Source organism: Pelodiscus sinensis, chromosome 20, assembly GCF_049634645.1.
Source record: "Pelodiscus sinensis isolate JC-2024 chromosome 20, ASM4963464v1, whole genome shotgun sequence".
NCBI classification, from domain to species: Eukaryota; Metazoa; Chordata; order Testudines; family Trionychidae; genus Pelodiscus; species Pelodiscus sinensis.
In genome coordinates this window covers 12,424,277-12,441,684 of record NC_134730.1, presented here as the reverse complement: position 1 = coordinate 12,441,684, position 17,408 = coordinate 12,424,277, and the positions used below count along the sequence as shown (strand labels likewise).

At 41.1% G+C, this 17,408-nt stretch overlaps 2 protein-coding genes across 2 annotated transcripts in view; both read right to left on the bottom strand.

The window, feature by feature from the left end:
- The window catches only part of JPT1 (Jupiter microtubule associated homolog 1), a 33,849-nt gene extending 28,791 nt beyond the window's left edge, over nt 1-5,058 (bottom strand). The window contains exon 1 of the mRNA XM_025178164.2: nt 1,648-5,058. Within this exon, the coding sequence (XP_025033949.2) occupies nt 1,648-1,649 (2 nt within the window). The 5' untranslated portion in view covers nt 1,650-5,058. The remainder of the gene's footprint in view (nt 1-1,647) is intronic.
- Nucleotides 5,059-5,204: 146 nt separating this feature from the next.
- Nucleotides 5,205-14,104, bottom strand: SUMO2 (small ubiquitin like modifier 2). Its single transcript, XM_006136420.4, has 4 exons — nt 13,959-14,104; nt 11,806-11,937; nt 7,827-7,898; nt 5,205-5,840 (listed from the first exon to the last, which is right to left on the bottom strand). Exons 1-4 carry the CDS (start codon nt 13,977-13,979, stop codon nt 5,778-5,780), a joined length of 288 nt encoding a protein of 95 aa, XP_006136482.1. The 5' UTR covers nt 13,980-14,104; the 3' UTR covers nt 5,205-5,777.
- Nucleotides 14,105-17,408: the final 3,304 nt, after the last annotated feature.

The following is a 17,408-nucleotide window of genomic DNA, read 5'->3' as shown; positions in this document are numbered from 1 at the left end:
GATGCACTCATCAAGCAAGCCTCCAGTGACTCAACCCTCCATTCAAGTCACACACACTCCAACTGCAAAACCAAACCAAACCAAACCAACTCCTTCTGGGATATATTGTCCAACCAGGCCTAATCGCAAAACCTTTAGTAATATTCTGCAGCTCTTCCTGGGTTCAGTTCCTTTTATAATCCAAAAAGCCCCATCACTGTACCTCTCCATCAGCAACATTTCTATCATCAGACTGAGGATGAGGGAAGGCTAATCAGGCGTATTTCAGTACCCAACTTGGCAAGCTTATGTGCAAAGATTTCTGTTCTGGGATGGAGCAAAACCCCTAAACTACCTTCTAAGTACATAAAAGGTTCTTACAAGGAGGAGGGAGAAAAACTGTTCTCCTTAACTTCTGAGGATAAAACAAGAAGCAGTGACTTAAAATGCATCCAGGCAATTTAGGTTGGACATTAAGAAAAACTTCTTAAGTATCAGGGCAATTAAGTACGGAAGTAAATTGCCTAAGGAGATGGTGAAATCATCACTGGAGATTTTTAAAGAGCAGGTTAGAGAAACACCTGTCAAAGAAACAAAGAAAACTGCCATGGGTGCAGGGGGCTGGACTAGAGGACCTCGAGGTCCCTTCCAGGTTTACAAGTCTATGACTTCACCTGTCCTTTAGTCCTCTAGTCCTGGTTCTCCAATTGGGTCAGCTTCATTTTAGTTTTCTTCTGGGGGTGGGGTAACAGTTCCATCCCTTCCCTGGGTCTGTCTAAACTGTCCTCTCTCAGGGCACAGCCAATTCTTCAGTGACTGTTGTTGCAAGGGGACCCACTTCTCCAGGCCCCAACTCAGAAATTCTCTAAGTAAGAGAATAACTAAATTTCCCTGGGCCACTTCCCCATAGCCTTTATCTTTTCTGAGTCCCAGCAGCCACTCAGAAATACCTTCCCTGCTCCCCTGGTTCCTGGCTGCACCTCCTGCAGACAGACAGGAGTCCCTTCCTTATTCCTTTGGCCCTTCTCCTGCAGCCAACCAGAACCACCTTTTACTTCCCCAATGTCTACCTACAGACTGAACTCATGTGAGCTCTGAAGCTCCTTTCATATGGACCTGCTGAGCCCTACGGAGTCTTTCCTGAATGGCTTCAACCCATGTAGCCACTTTGGGGAGCTTGAAGGATCTTTTTACTGCCATTTTCTGGGGCAAGGAGTGGCAGGGAGGAGGCCTAAGAGCCTGGGTCCACCCAAGTCACACTGGCTCACTTTAGATAAAGCACAATAATAATTGCATATAGAAAGTATTAGAGTAAAACATGATTCAATGTGAAAGCATTGTAAAAAATGATTTTAAATTATACTTTGTTTTATTGTTCCAGAATAGCCCATTACGTGAGGGGATACAGGCATGTATGGAGAAGAGGCCACAATCTTGAATTCTATCTTACAAAATCTCCCATTTTTATGTTCATTTTAGATTTAAAATATAAAAATTAAAGGATGACCACTTTCCTTTTAGTCTGAAAACAAACAGCTAGAGCCTTAGAAATCCACTCATTTCTGATTGGTTGAAGCTAGAGTCAGTTCTCTTGGCTAATCATAAAATATTTTTGCATTAATGGTCACAATATAATCAGCATCCATCAGAAAAATTGACACTACTTACATTATGCTGGCTAGGCCGTATGAGTAACAAAATGAAGTTACGGAAAATAATATTCTTGCAAGAGGAGTATCTGCTTTGAGCCTAGCTATCTTTTGCCAAGGTGTTTATTTTATATCAGTATCTTCACTGTGACTTTGTACAGCTTGCAGCATCAGATCATGCTATATTTTATTTCCATTAATTGATTTAATCACCTTTTTATTTGAAAGCCAATTTGAGTAAATGTAAAAAAGATACTCTTCTTGAAGTATCTCTTTGCACCCTAGAAGTTATTAGCCACTCAGCATGTTTGATTTCAGAACATTCTGATGTCAAGCATGTCATAATACTTTGCATTTCTAGAACCTCTTTCACATGAACATCTTAAAGTGTTTAACAAACATTAATCCTCAAACCACTGGCTAGATGGATATATATTATAATCCTAATTTTGAAGTTGGAGAAACTAAGGCACAGAAAAGGTAAGGCCAGCATTTTCAAACTTGAGTTCCTAAAGATGGACACTTAAATCTATAATTCAAGGCCTGAATAAAACTGCCTGATCTTCAGTATTAAGTACCCAGAGCTCCCATTGAAGACAGCTGGATTTCTAAAACTCAAGCCACTTTTCTTTAGGGTCCATATATATTGATGTAAATCTATAATTGTAGGCACTCACATTTGAAAATGATAGTACAGGCTATTTGCCCAAAGACAAGATTTTATCTGAACTCAGAGAAGAGTCCTGGCTACTACTGCCCCATTTTAATGCCTAGATTACACTTTTTTATTAACAGAACAGATATGGAAAAATAAGTCTCAGGGTGTCCAAAATATTATTTGAAGGGATGGCCATGATTTGTGAAAGACCAGTAAAATTAAACTGCATCTTAGTGAGGATCTAATGAGTTTGTTGCATTAGCATTTTTGTATTAAAGGTCATGTGGTCCCTATTGTATTTAGCTAGTATGCATTACCTGTGGCATTTATATTCATTATGGGCCTATTCATATCCTCATTAAGAAAACTCAGTTTTCACCTTTTTTTTTTTTAAAGTGCTGAACCTTTGTCCTGATCCACATTGGAAGTAAAACCAAGTTCAGATGAACCTGTTCCTGACACCTATCAGCAGCAATAGGTCATTTTTCTAATGAAGATGACATCGTGCAGACACACTCAGACCGTAGGAAGCAGAACTCAACAGCAAACCTCTAAGCACTTAGTGCTGGCAGTCTTCAGAGGAAGGATCAACTTAAGTCACAGGGATACGAATGGCAAGAACATACCAGGACAAAGGTCCAAAGGACTAGTTTTTGGGCTTTAAAAAGATTTGGTATGCTACCCCTGCTACATTTTATATGTTGGAATGAGTAAGTGCCTTCTAGTAATCAGTTTGCTAGATTAGTTGAAAGAAAAGTCTCTGAAAAATTTGGGGACAAAAATGGTTTTGGTTGTCAAACATTTTAAGGCAAAAGGAGCTTGTACCCATAGTCATCTTCCAGTACTATTGAAGGCAGCTGTTAGCCTGAAAGTGTCTCCTTAATCTAAAAGCAACAACAGCTAGAAAATCAGGTACTAGACACAAAGGAATTGAGGTTAACTGATTGCAGCTTTTGTTTTAATATGTTGAAATCCTTCTGCAAGGACCTAACAAAATTACTAGGGATATTCTTAAAGCTGCAGCACCTGACATTGCTACAGATTATATTTTTTCACTCTTTTGGACAGGGAAACTTTTGTAAATTAGGTATAAACCCAATTTAAATGGTCTGATTTCTTTAAAAAAATCATACAGCTCCCCATGATGTTGACAGGAATTCAATGAGGTTAGTGACAAATGAAGCACCATTGTACTTCTGTATGAGGTTAAAGGATTCCTTACCACTTTTGAAAACATATGGGTGCTCCCTGCCTGTCTTTTTTACTCCTATTCCCTTAAGGGAGAAGGAACAAGACTGAAAATGCACCTGGCAGTTTTCAGACTAACTGTAGGTAAGAGTGATCAAAAAATTAAATGAGAACTCGTCCTCTATTTTCAGAAGCTGAAGCAAGTTAAAACAGATTTTTCCAAAGTTTTGGCATAATACCATGCAGCTGAAAGAATTTGAGATTTGGAGTGGGTTTTCAGAAATCTCAGGCTGGAGAAGTCTTTCCTAGCCAGGTTGAATGACAGAACATCTGAAGACCAAGGGGAAAGTATTCTCAGAATCCCACCCAGGACTCTGATTTTCGATCTTAATTTTCCTTCACTGAACTTTTTTAAAAAAGGAATCACCTGTGGATCTAGATAGAGAAATATCTGCAACGAAGAGCAATGTCATCTCCCCAGAACAGTGTGATTTTGAAGTGCAGTCCAGAACAATTGCATGCTGAGGAAGAAAATACTCTGCTAAATTTTAAGAAATCCCTAATTCTAGTAACGGGGGAACATGCAGTGGCCTACAACAGGAGACTAATACTCCTGGATATTTATTTGAAAGTTACCACAAAATACAGGCATATTCTGTTAATTTATTCTACCCAGAAGTTTAAGGTGGCTAACGTGTTACTAGGTGATATGAGAAAACACCATTCAGTCATTTAACTTTCTTAAAGCATAGAAGCCATAATCTACCATGCAAGAATCATTTTGACTGACATTTCATTTGCTAGGGCAGGAGGAATAGGAAATCACTCTTAAAAAAAAACACACACAACACCCACAACTCTTGGAGCACTTGCAAAAGGTGGTCATGAAAAAGCAGGGCTTTACTTTCTACTTCCTTTATGCATTAAGTACTTGTGAGTAGCTGAAAGCATTAGGAGATTCCAAGTGACATAGAACAAACAAGAAAACCAAACAAGAATATTCTACTCAGACAGTGAGGGGAGGAAGTAATAGAGAGATCTTAGCGGCTTTTCACTAAAGTCTTGATTACAGCTCCACTCCATTGTATCCCTCTTGTTTTGTACTCTTCTTGATATGAATCAGGATTTAAATGGGGCCTGAACTCTTCTTCTTTCATCCTATAACACAGCATAGCGTCGAAGCAGGGTTTGAACCTTCTTTACAATACCTGAATGTGTCCATCTACAAAGTCTGATCTACTTTCTGTACAGTACTTCATGGATTCTGACCTTAGCATTCCAAAATATATCTCCCCTAATCCACATTAATGTAAACCGAACACTCTTCCTCTCAATCTCCCAATCTGTAAAATGGGAACTGTATTTATTTGCTTACCACATAGGGTGTGTCTGTTCTACTCCTGGGAGAAAGTCTCCCACTATGGGTAGACAAATTTGCACTAGCAGAGTTGTGCACTTAAAAATAGCAATGTGGATGCTGCATCTCAGGCTGACCCCAAGTGGCTAGTCTGAGTCTCTGCCAGGGCTACAACATCCATGCTGCTATTTTCAGCGTGTTAGCTCATGCCCCACTAGTGCAAGTGGGTTGGAAAATTTACTCCCAGCTACAGTGCAGTCATTACCCACAGAGGTGTAGATGTTTGAGGATTAAAGTTTGTACACTGGTAGAGAGATATAAAGAACTACAAGTGCTAAGTATTACCACTATGCAGAAAAATTGAGAAAACTGATTATTTTAAACAAGAAGTTTATTTAAACAACAAGACGCTTTACTTGAAGGGAAACTATCTAGGATCAATGTTTTTTGGAGTAATTTACCCCTACTTAGACAGAGATTGCTCTACATGTAACAGCTACGTACAAAAAAGTTATAAAATCGTCCTTGGTTTTACAATGATAAAAGAAAAACATTGAAATTATCCAATCAAACAAAGTATGCAATGTTTTTGTTTGTCAACAGTGAGAGCAAAATAACTTACTGGAATATAAAGATAAAAGTTGAAGGAGCATGCCACAATGGAGAAAAGGGGTATTTTCACAGAACCAGGCTTTTTTTCCCCACCCCATCTCCATTCCATGTTGATCAAAACATACCATTGGCCATTTAGTTAAAAAAAATATGCATTGTGTCTGTGCACATACACCAGATACTTTATGTACAATAGAAGGAAGAGGAAAAAAGAGAAGAGAAAAAACTATACTGCAGTAGTCAGGATGTGGCTGAACCAAGTCTCATTTTTCTAATTGTGAATGTGTTGTCTGTGGGAGCACAGTTTTGGAGAGAAAAGTAGCAGGTTCTCTTTTTAGTAGACTCCTCCTGTCTGCTGCTGGAACACATCAATTGTATCTTCATCCTCCATTTCCAACTGTATCAGAAAGAAAGAACTGCTTTCAACTCAGCTGAGTAAATATTAGACATATTCGAAATGTCTTAATTTCACATCTTCACATATCTCTTACCACAATTTTAAATGAGCAGAAAAAAAAATCCCAAATGTATGCATTCACTCTGCTTTATAGGAACATGAAACTTTAAGAGTGATATAAAGAACAGTGGATAATTGACTAAAACAAAATTAAGATCCATGACTATATTGATATGCTCTAAGGGCTTCACAGACAACTCTGTTGCCTACTACATTAGACCATTTCACTCACATCCACCCTCCTCCCCGCCTTCATTCCACTTTGTGATTGTTCAAATGCACAGCATTTTAAGTGGCTTAAGTTGCAGTATTTAAAAAAAAACAAACCACCAAACCAAACCAAACCCACCACACACACAATGTTCAAAGTCAATAAGAAAATGGGATACTAGTTACTAGATACAAAGAATTTGACTATAAAGAGTTTCTAGACATGTTGTATGGCCAATGTAACAAACAGTACCAGAGTACAACATGCCCTATTACTAGACCTGTGTTTGCTATAACACACTGCAACCTCCATACCACAGGTGTTCTTGTATTGGGGACACCTGAACACTGGCAAGGGGAGGCAGCAGCAACTTTGTGCATTGCCACTCCCCTCCCCACCCACCCACACACCTGGGGGAACTGCAGCATAAGGACATGCTCTGCTGGAGGCTTTTGTCCACTACTCCCATAACAGCAGGGGGTGGTGTCTGCGAGCGACAAGGAATGCAGAGCACCAGGTAAGCACTGCACCCCTATCTCCCTCACACCTTCCCTGGCCTGGCAAAATCTTTAATTCAGCAAACCCTGTTTCCCAGGGTTGCTAGATTAAAGAGGTTCAAGAGTACAAGTCTTGCAAGTGGCACTCTGTGTTGGCATACTGCCTTTTCCCCTATAAAAGATCTCATGTGCTTTGTAAGGGCTCCAGATGTTATGCTTAAACAAGTACATTTACACTGCAAAGAAAGGTCCACTGTGGTATGTCTAAGAGACCATGTCCACAGTGCATTGGTGCTGCTACATCACAGTAATGCTCCTGGTGAAGTTTTAAGAGTGTGATTCTGCACCTGTTGTAAGTCCACAGTGTTTTACGGTTTTTAATAAACCGATTTAGCTTTCATAGCATGCATGGTGTACAAATGGCATATGATTTTGATTCTCTGCATTTCAGGCTTAACCAGAAGTTTAAATTTCAACAGCTAGGGTGACATTCTTTGAAGCAGAAGTCTGGAAACAACAGCCCAATGACAGCACTGACAAAATTGCCAAGTCCCTTATTTATCATGGGATGGCATGCTGAAAGAATACACTTTAATCAACATGCAATTCAGGGGCCTACTACACAAAACACTCCAGAAAGACATTCTTGGGTATCACCAGCAATCACTGCCAAAATGAACCAGCATCCTACATTGCTGGTCTGATTTTTGTTTTTAAACTTACATACTTCAACCATCTCAATGCACCATACTTGGTAACTTTACATACTGAGATCCTAACTTCACATTAACTATACTAAACAATTTTCAAATTATAGTATAGTATACCGTTCTACAGAGCCATCAACCGGCAGGCCTGTCAGTATGCTAACACTAATATTATTATTTGAAAGAGAACTTCAATACTTACCTGCCAGGATTAACAACCCACCACAACCATTGTAATCCATAAAGTAATATCCTTACAGGGCTTGGCATCAGTAGAAGCTGTACATCATCTTATCTGGCACTGTGGTGGTATAAATTTAATATTCTAGATGCAGAATATAGTGTTATACTTGTCCCAACATTTCTGAATTAGTTACTGTAAAAGTCCGAAGTTATACCAATGGTCAAGTTCCATTACTTAAGCATGGATAGTTATATGGATGTTGCTCTTTAGCAGTAGTATAAGACACAACCATTAACTCCTGCAGCAATCTTTAAATATAATTTTTACCTGTGCAGGTGTATCTGTTTCATTGATTGGCTGCCCATCGAACCGGAACCTGATTTGCCTCATTGACAAACCCTTGCACAAAGAGAAATAAGTCACATGTTAAAATACTGCATAGCTCCAGTTACAAGAGGTCAATCAACCCAAACTGATGCCATAATCCCCTTGCTCACCTCCTGTACAATTCAGAATTTGTACAATTGTGCTCCTTTGAATTACAAATTGCACAATGTTTAGTTTCTAAAAAGATGCATCATTGCTCCTACTAACGGAACATTAAATAGTGTACTAGAAATCCCATCAAACCCTGAAGGATAGAAGGCACTGAAAAAAATTACAAGAATTTTAAATAATTAATTTGGAGGAAAGTTAGAAGTAACACTTTGGATGGCAAGTGTCACAGGTGAAGTAACATCCCTGCTCAAATATGCAGCACAGCTCTATTTCACTGTCTCCAAAAGCAGCAATATTCTACAAAATATTTTATTTTCCTCATGTAAAGCTCACATCAATCTGGCAGTCTGAAATGATTCAAGAAGTAGCTGATTAATGCCAAAAGTAATCATTCAAGGCTATAGTATTTTAAACTTCCAGCATCTAATGGTGATATCAAGTCTAACCTCCATATTGAATTTAAGGCACACACAAGATGAAATTACAGAACGTGGATGATCAAGAACACAAAGATGAGAAACAAGCAGTCATCTACCTTTGTAGGGTATCTACCAAGATAAGATAACATAGAATTTTCTTTAAAACTTTTTCTTTTAATTCTCACTAAAATCATTTGGTGACCCTTTCCATTTTCAAAATACTATCTCATTCTCACATGGGCTGATGGAGATGTTCCTACACTAGTAAAACGCGTTCTGTCAGTGCCCAGGTCTATGTAGAGCAGATATAGTCCAAATTAGTTGTCCCTCCGTAAGAGCATCTGAATTTAAGATATAAGCCTGTGGCTGACCAAGCAGTTAGTAAAGTGGTTCCACAACTATCTGCTACACAAAGGAATTAGGTTCAAGCCCCAGTGTTGAAGGACTGAGTGACTGATGCATATAGGCAGCTCTCCCAGCCCTTGGGATGAAGCAACTGATGCTGATAGCCTCTTCAGGAAATTAGTTACTAAAGTAGAGTATTTGACGGGAAGAACTTAACAAGAGGGGGAAACTGAAGGCGCCACCCAAGAGAAAAACAACATACAAGATCCACAACATTAGAGAATGTTATTTTGTAGTGGTTCCTGGCAATTTTGTATGGACTGCAAGTGAGACCTGACAGAAAAGTGTGTATTTGAGAACTCCACTCTCACAAAAATATGGATTCTTCTGCACTTCAATGTACTAGAACAATTTCCAGTAATACATTCTTCCCAGAAACAATGATCCTCAATAACCTTGATCTCCTGAAACTATATCTGAAGACTATTTAGTTTCATTTTAGACCAATTATATACCCTACATGACTTCTACTGTAAAGCTGGCTAGGTCTCTGCATTGCCTACCTTTTGTCTTTCTTCAATATGCATGAAGTCATTTTGCTTCAACTTCATGTTTCTTAGCCAAACTTTTCAAGCTTGGGAGTCTACAAATAGTTCTGATTTTTAGAAGTGCTAACCATTCACAGTCCTCAAGGACTTTAGATGGAATCTACAGAATCTCCTATGAAAAATGCTTAAATATTTAAATGGGTATCTATCTTTAGGCCTTCAAGTTTGAACATTTTTGCCGTTGACCTGTGAACCCTTTAAAATGGTTGCTTACCTCATTTCCTATTTTAACTGGATTTTGGATGTTAGTTTATTCAAAATCTGGTTTCTGCTCATTGCAAAAATTGCCTAAATCCTTACACTCATCCTGCCTTATTTAAAGACATATGAACTCAGCAAGCTCAGTAACTTACTCAAGATAATAATGAGCCATTGGCAGGGCTAGAAAATGTCTCAGACGCCACCATCACTAATTCATAGTCATAACACCTATTGGGTAAGGAATGGGCATGCATGGTACTCCTGCCCTTAATATGGGACTGTAGTGAATGTATGCATCATTCAAAATTATCTCTGATTCTGACTGTCAAGTGCAGATGTCATTCAAACAATCACTCTCACCATGATGAAAACCTGTTGAATTCCTTCTGCATTATACCTAGGTTTCCTTTGGCTCCCTAGATTAGCTCAAAGCCAGACATGGAGAAAGGTAAATTGTAAGCATCGTTAATTACAACGTATATCAATCATACAACTAAAGCATAACTTAAATGATCTTATTGTATAAATCCCTTGAAATATACCCCATCTTAGTCAGAGAAGGACAGAATTATTAGACCCAAGCGTGGCCTACACATTTTTTGTGCCAATGAATCTATTTTAGGCAGAAGTCTAATTTTTACTGAAATAGTTATACTGGCACAACATCCAATAGTTATACTGGCACAACGACGTCTAGACTATGACAAAGTTCCAATTTCACTTTCAAAAGCAGAGCTTTCGAAAGTAAAAGTAGTCGGGATGCATCCCCCCCCCCCGGGCAAACCTCCCCTCTTTTTCGAAAAGCCATGGAAACCTCATTTTTTTGAGGAAGAGCGGTTTTTCAAAGGGGAGGAGGGGGGTTTGCTGGGGAAAAAAACGCATCCTGACTACTTTCACTTTCGAAAGCAGATCCGAAGAACCTATGCAAATTCCCACAGAATTTGCATATCCTCTTTCTGAACTTCGGTGTAGTCTAAACATAGCCCCAACGTGCATAGAATTAGAGAGCTATAAAGGTTCTAGTTAGTATTGTTAAAAATCAGTACAGTTTGAGATCGTAGATTAACTTGATACCGAAAACAAGTTTTTTAGAGAAGAGACTTTTTAAAAATACATTCTTGAGAAACTTATGGACCAAGTGTCAGACAACTTCTTCCACAACTATGAAAAAAAAGTCAGTAAGTTTTCCTAAAATAAGATGATGTTTCAAGCTCTGACTGTTCAACTCATCAAAAAAATAAGTTATCTGGCATCACTCTTTACTTTTGCAACTACTGTTTGAGAACTCCTTTTTTCCCCAATATCTATTTGCAAGTTATGGAAGGTATCTATTTGCATGATATCGGAAAACATGTTTACTCAGATGAGTTAATTAATCCACTAAACAACAAAAGGAATGTCTACACTGCATGCTTATTTCAAAATAAGCTATTCCAGAATAGTTATTCCAAAATAGTTTATTTTGAAATAGCATGTGTGCACTGCAGGAAAGCCTCAAAATTAGTTTGAGGCATCCTAACGTAATGTAGACGTGCTATCTTGATTTAGAGCCCCAGGAGGCACTGGGAAGGAATAACTTAGAATAGCCCTGGTGAGGGGCTATTTTGAAATAGGTGTTATTCCTCATAGAATGAAGTTTACAGATTTCTGAATATGCTGTCCATTATTTTCAAAATTATTTCAAAATAATGGAATGACTGTATATATGCTCACATTGTTATTTCAGAATAATGATAGTTATTAGTAATGGTGCAGTGTAGATGCACATACAATTAGAAAAATGAAACTGATCATGAAGCCCACATTTTCTTTCCAAGCCCACTCCCATACAGTTTTACATTTCAAAGAAATCTATGACCAGCCATTGACACTTTCTATTTCTGTACAGTAAAACTAAGCCCAAAAATCAGAAATCTGAGAACAAACAACAATTACAAAGGTACTTATCCCTGTTCAGCTTCCTAACCACATTTCTTTCTACCCTACTCTCTGTGTTTTGGGGAAAGAAGGGAGTAGAAATATTAAAGTTGCACTCCAACAACAGGGGACTATGAAACAGACGAACATAACTTAACTTTATTCTCTTTCTCTCAGTCTATTTACCAACAAATGCTCAAAGCAGTACATAGTCTTCTATCTGATTGGTTTTGCTAAATATGTAAAACATTTATTGTCCTCATCCATCTTACTTAAGATGACCCCTCCTATAGACATTGATCCCTTTTAGTGCCTCACCTGTCGTTCACAATAGGCTTTCATGAGTTTACTAAGTGGTGTGTGCCTCTTTATCTTAAACTGCACCACAGACCCATCTTGCCCTGCCACTTTCAGATTAATGTGGTCATTGTTTTCAGTCTTCACTCCTTCCTGTTCAGGGGAAAAAAGAAAGGATAGGAATGATTGTAAAAAAAGCATGAAATACATTAACATTTTACCATGTAGCAACAGTTTATTACAGAAGAGCAAAAGTACCTTACAAGCTTCACACTTTATTTCATAATTCAAAGTAAGTGTCTTTCAATTTTCCTAGTATGAAACTCTTCCTAATTTGGAAATGCAAAACCTCTTTCTATAGCATTGAAAGGAATAAATTCTGTCAAGATCTACTGAAATTAATTAGTACACACAATGGTGATGGAAGAAAAACTTAAAAGGAACACAGACACATACTAACTGCATTACTGAAAAAATTCTCCAAAGGGCTAAAGAATTAAGAATATTGTTGTCACATGCTCATATACAACAATACATTTCATCCTTATAAAGCAAACTAAATTTACATTTAGGATTGTAATCTCAAATATTCTATAAAATCCCGCCCCTCCTCACTTTATTTCAATTTAGCCAAGTGAAGCAAATTCTGCAATTTTCAGAAAGTTTAACTTGAATGCCACGGATCTTAAAAGGAAGCAAGTTCAGATCTTGCATCTTGTTAGACTTTCATGAATCTATTAACGTGCCTAACACCTGAAACCAGCAGCTTTATTCAGTTTATTTCTATCTCTTTAAAAAAATTTGAAACTTACACTTCAAACCCCCTAAAAAATGCACACGAGCCACACTAATAATGCAAAAGCGATTTCAGATTTTTAATTTCATACCCTGCTAGATTCTAAAGGCCAGAAGGGTCTATAGTGATCATCTAGTTCAGCCTCCTGTACAGAGGCAACGAAATATCCCCAAAATAATTTCTAGATCTTATCTTTTAGAAAAAAAATCCAATCTCCATTTAAAAATTGTCAATGATGGAGAATCCACCTTGACCTTTGATAAATTGTTCCAATGGAACAATTACTCTAACTATTCTCACCCTTAACAGTGTATGCCTTAATTTCAAATAATTTGGGAGTGGGGTGGAGCACTCTTTAATGCAGAACATAAACCACCCAATGCAGATGACACCCTAGTCAGTTCAAACTAAGCATCTCTCCTTCGGATATAGACAGTTCTCTGAGCTTTGCTTCATTAAAAAGGCGATACCAGAGGCACCCAGCACAGGGGTCTGTGTTCCAACTTCACTTTATACCACACTGTGGGGTCAAGACCTCCTAATTCTAGCCACTGTGAAGCTTGAATAAGATTTCAGAAGACAACAAGGTACAGAGGGGTCAGGTATCCGTGTGACAGATATCCCTGCAAACGAGGGTGGGCGCGGGGGTGGGGGAAGAGGAATGAAACACAGTCTGCTGCCTAGAGAAAGCTACAATCAGAGCCCTGGAGGGAAGGGAGAACGGGTCCTTTAAATGGGAGAGGCTTTTTGGCGCCTTCAAACTCCATTTAAAATGAAAACGCAACAGCAGGGAATCACAGGCTGCTCCATGCTGCTCCCCTCCCCTGCCAGGCCGCTCAGAGCTTCGGGAGACCCGCCCAGGGCAGGGGGCGCTGGGCAGCAGGAGGCACAAAAGAGCGGGGGCGTGAGCCACCTCCCTGCCCTCCCCAGCAGGCTGGCACCGCCGAGCTATTTCAGGGTCCCCCTCCCCGGGGAGAGCCGCGAATGGCCCCAGCTCAGGGTAGGTGCGAGATGCTGCAAAGCCTGGCCGCGGCCCGGGGGGAGGGGGGAATCCAGCCCCTCCGGGAGGCGGGGGCCGCAGCCGCGGCGTAGGCCTGCCTCCCTGAGACAGGGGAAGCAGCACAGGCCCGGTTCACCCCGCTGCGGCCCTTGGGGATCCCCTGGCACAGAGCCAGCTCCACCACCGCGGGAGAGAGCCGGCCCGGGCCGGGCGGCCCTGCGGGGGCCGAGGACCAAAGCGCGACGGCGGCCAGGCCTGGTGCGGAGGGGGGAGGAAAATGGCGCGCAGAGCCGGCGCGGCAGAGCCAGGGCTGCTGCCCTGCCAGGCCGCGGCCGGGCCTGGCCCCTCTTTGCCCTAGACCGGGGATTTCTCCCTCACCTTGGGCTTTTCGTCGGCCATGGCGAGTCAGCAGGGTCCGGGCCTCTCCGAGCGCTTCACAAAGGGGGGAGAAAGACCGAGCGAGGCGGAGAGAGAGAGAGAGGGGGAGGCTGGGGTGAGCGCGCACGCACTGCCGCGGGGCCGCGCCTTACCCTGCGTGCGCGCGCCCGCGCCGCCCCCTAGCCCTGGCCCCATTGGGTCCGGCCGCCGGGAGCGCGCTGATCCGTTACATAACACGGCCGAGAGGAGGAGCGTGCGCGCGCACGGGCATCTCACAGCCCTGCGTGCGCGCCCCCCAACCCGCCGGGCGCAACGGGCTGTGCCGTGCCCGAGCCGAGTGTATTGTCCTCTCAAAATGGCCGTCGGTCTGTAGCTGCGGCCTCCATTTGCCCAGGTGCCCTGCCACACACCCCTGTACCCTCCCACAGCAGCCTTCCCTAGCCTTGGGCTCTGTGCATGTCTGGCCCTAGATATGCACCCTGGGGCCAAATCAACCCCTCCTCTACAGTCCCTTCTGGGTCACAGACCTGACATCACTCCAAGGGTCACCGCTCCCCTCACATCCCCTTCCTGGGCCTGCTTCAAATGTGCCTCCACCCAGCAGCCTACCCCCCATTTTTAGCGTGGCCCTCATACACTGCCATGTATCTCCTACTCCCTTAAGGTTCTCAATTCTTCCTCCTCCTCCTAACTCTTTACTCAGTCCTCTGTATGTCCCTTTGTCAACTTACCCGTGGCCCTCTATGCCCCTCAGATACATCTGTACATACATAGGTACATTAATGCTGCTCTAAGCTAAAGTCACCCCCTTGTGCCTCTACCCTATAACTCACATAGGTCTAGTCTACACTTAAAACCTTATGGCTATGTCTAGACTGGCCAGTTTTTCTAGAAAATCAGCCGCTTTTCCGGGAAAATCTTGCCAGCTGCCTACACTGGCTGCTTGAATTTCCGCAAAAGCACTGACTTCCTACTGTAAGAAATCCGCTTTTTGCGGAAATACTATGCTACTCCCGTTCGGGCAAAAGTCACTTTTGCGCAAAAGGGCCAGTGTAGATAGCTGAGATTTGTTTTGCGCAAAAGCGCGTCTAGATTGGCCACGGACACTTTTCCGCAAAAAGTGCTTTTGCAGACAAGCGTCCGTGCCAATCTAGACGCTCTTTTCTGAAAATGCTTTTAACAGGAAACTTTTCTGGAAAATTATGCCAGTCTAGACATAGCCTTTAGTTATAATTAGTGCTTCAGTGTAGCCAGTGTTTAACTCAGTGATGGGCAACCTGCAGTCCATTTAGGTTTTGCGCATTTGCGCAAGAGGGCTTTTGCCCGAACGGGAGCAGCATAGCATTTCCGCAAGAACACTGACAATCTTACGTGAAATCATCAGTGTTCTTGCAGAAATTCAAGCAGCCAGTGTAGACAGCTAGCAAGTCGCTTTTGCGGAAAAACTTGCCAGTCTAGACGCAGCCTTAGAGTCTGCTGAGATTGTCGGGTCACTCGTGGGGTTAAATGTTTTGTTTAATTGGTTAGCTGCTACAGGCAGGGGGCTGCTCTGGCTGGGTCCACTATGGCTGGGGGTGGAGGGGGGGAGGTCCAACCTGCCAGGCCAGTTAATCTGTTACTCTGTAAGCAGGCCACTAAGCCCACAATTTACTGAGTAATCGGTTAACCTCTTACATTCCTACCACTCACTAGCCTAGGTTGCTCCTCACTTAGACCAAAATGAGTATTCTCACAGGGGGACAGGTATTCCACCTCTCCAAGAGCCATTAACAATTAGCAGAACAATTTTTCCATCAAACTGATTTTGGTTATAGCAGGGGTTCGGTTGCTACAGCTACATTTCCCAGAAGTGTGGATTTTTCACATCCCTGGGAAACATAGGTATACCAACATAAAAGCCTAATCTAGATTACATTTTGTACACTACTTTGTGGTTATAATGCTTTCATCCTTCCCATTTACTCATATTATTCCACCACACCTACACACTATGTAGCAAAGTCCCTACATATCATTACATTGATCCTCTTAAAACTCTGTGTCTCACTTTCCTAATGCTAATGAAGGGTTCGGTAATCGGTACATTATATAAAGTGTTTATAAGAAGCTAGTTCAGTTCTGAAGGACAACTCTCCCACCTGAAGGAATGCCGTACTGGATTTCCTCTCAAGAAATTTCTACTTTCAAGTTTTAATAGCCTCAGCTAAAATCATAGGGTCTGTCCTTTATGTACACTCAGACAAAATCTGACAAGTTGGAAATAATTTCAAAAGTTTATTTTTCAGATCCTTGAACTGGGGAAGAATGTGATAGCTACTTTGAAAAAATCACTTAATAAAAGATATACTGGAACTAACTCAGAGCATTCTATTGTAAATATCATTGATTATTTGATCTTTTAAAGTAATTGTTGCCACAATTAAAAAATATCTAGAGATATTCAGGTGTTTCTAATCCAGCTACACATCAAAGAACCAATGATGTGGTATCAATAAATTTTGCTAGACCTAAAGGACTCATACTGAAAGTTGTTACAAATGCCATATGGAAATTCATCCAAGAATTTATCAAGGTTCTGGGGAACACCCATAGATTTGATATTAGCACATGTGAGACTTTCTGTGGAAAGTCTCAGGCTGTTGAATTGGTTCCATCAAAACTGTTTTTGAGCTTTACAATTTAGGTATTGCTAATGCAACTGTGTCCATCATATCCACTTGCTGTTTTTAAACACATACTTGGCTATGAAGTAAAAAACAAAATATGTACATTTTAATACATAAAATGCACTGCCCACAAACATTAGCAGATATATAATGACAAAAATTGCACAGATTAAAACATGTCATTGCACAACTTTAGAGAACTTAGTCACCAATAAAGCTCAACCTTCCTTTTAGATCTTCCCAATATTATTTCACCATGAAAGCTGCTCCACTTTTTCCTTGTCTTTTGACATGTATTTTCCCTAACACCAGTCCCCTTCTCAAAACCCAAAGTTAGCCTTATAAAAGGTTGGCTAGAAACAATCTTCATATCCAGTAATGTTCAGGGTTATCGAGACATTGAACCTTCATACTATCCTGGGTCTAAGAGTTGGAGGAAATCACAGGGTGTCAAACCTACAAGATGAGCATGGCCTATGGATTCACATACTAGAAATGTTAAATATCAGTTAATTGAATAGTCGATTAACCTCATGAATTCTTATAGATTAGTCAACTATTCTATAGTTCCCAAGGGTGGGGCCGGCGCTGGCAGCCAGTGTGCTCCAATCCCACTCCCAGGGAGCCCCTGCACCTCACACTGCTGCCTCTCTACCAGAGGTAGCAGTGCAGGGTGCCAGGCAGGAACTGGTCCACAAGGGGAGCCAGTTTAAAAACCAGCTCCCTTCGCAGACCAGCTGCCTGCCACTCCACACTGCAGCAGCCCCTATCCACGGATGGGCTC

Excerpts from the sequence above, each read along its gene's own strand:
- SUMO2 (XM_006136420.4), bottom strand. The coding sequence starts at position 13,979 with ATGGCCGACGAAAAGCCCAAG. Across the intron at positions 7,899-11,805 it reads AAGCCTATTGTGAACGACAG|GGTTTGTCAATGAGGCAAAT; the intron begins GTGAGGCACTAA and ends TCTTTGTGCAAG. Across the intron at positions 5,841-7,826 it reads AAACAGATACACCTGCACAG|TTGGAAATGGAGGATGAAGA; the intron begins GTAAAAATTATA and ends TTTCTGATACAG.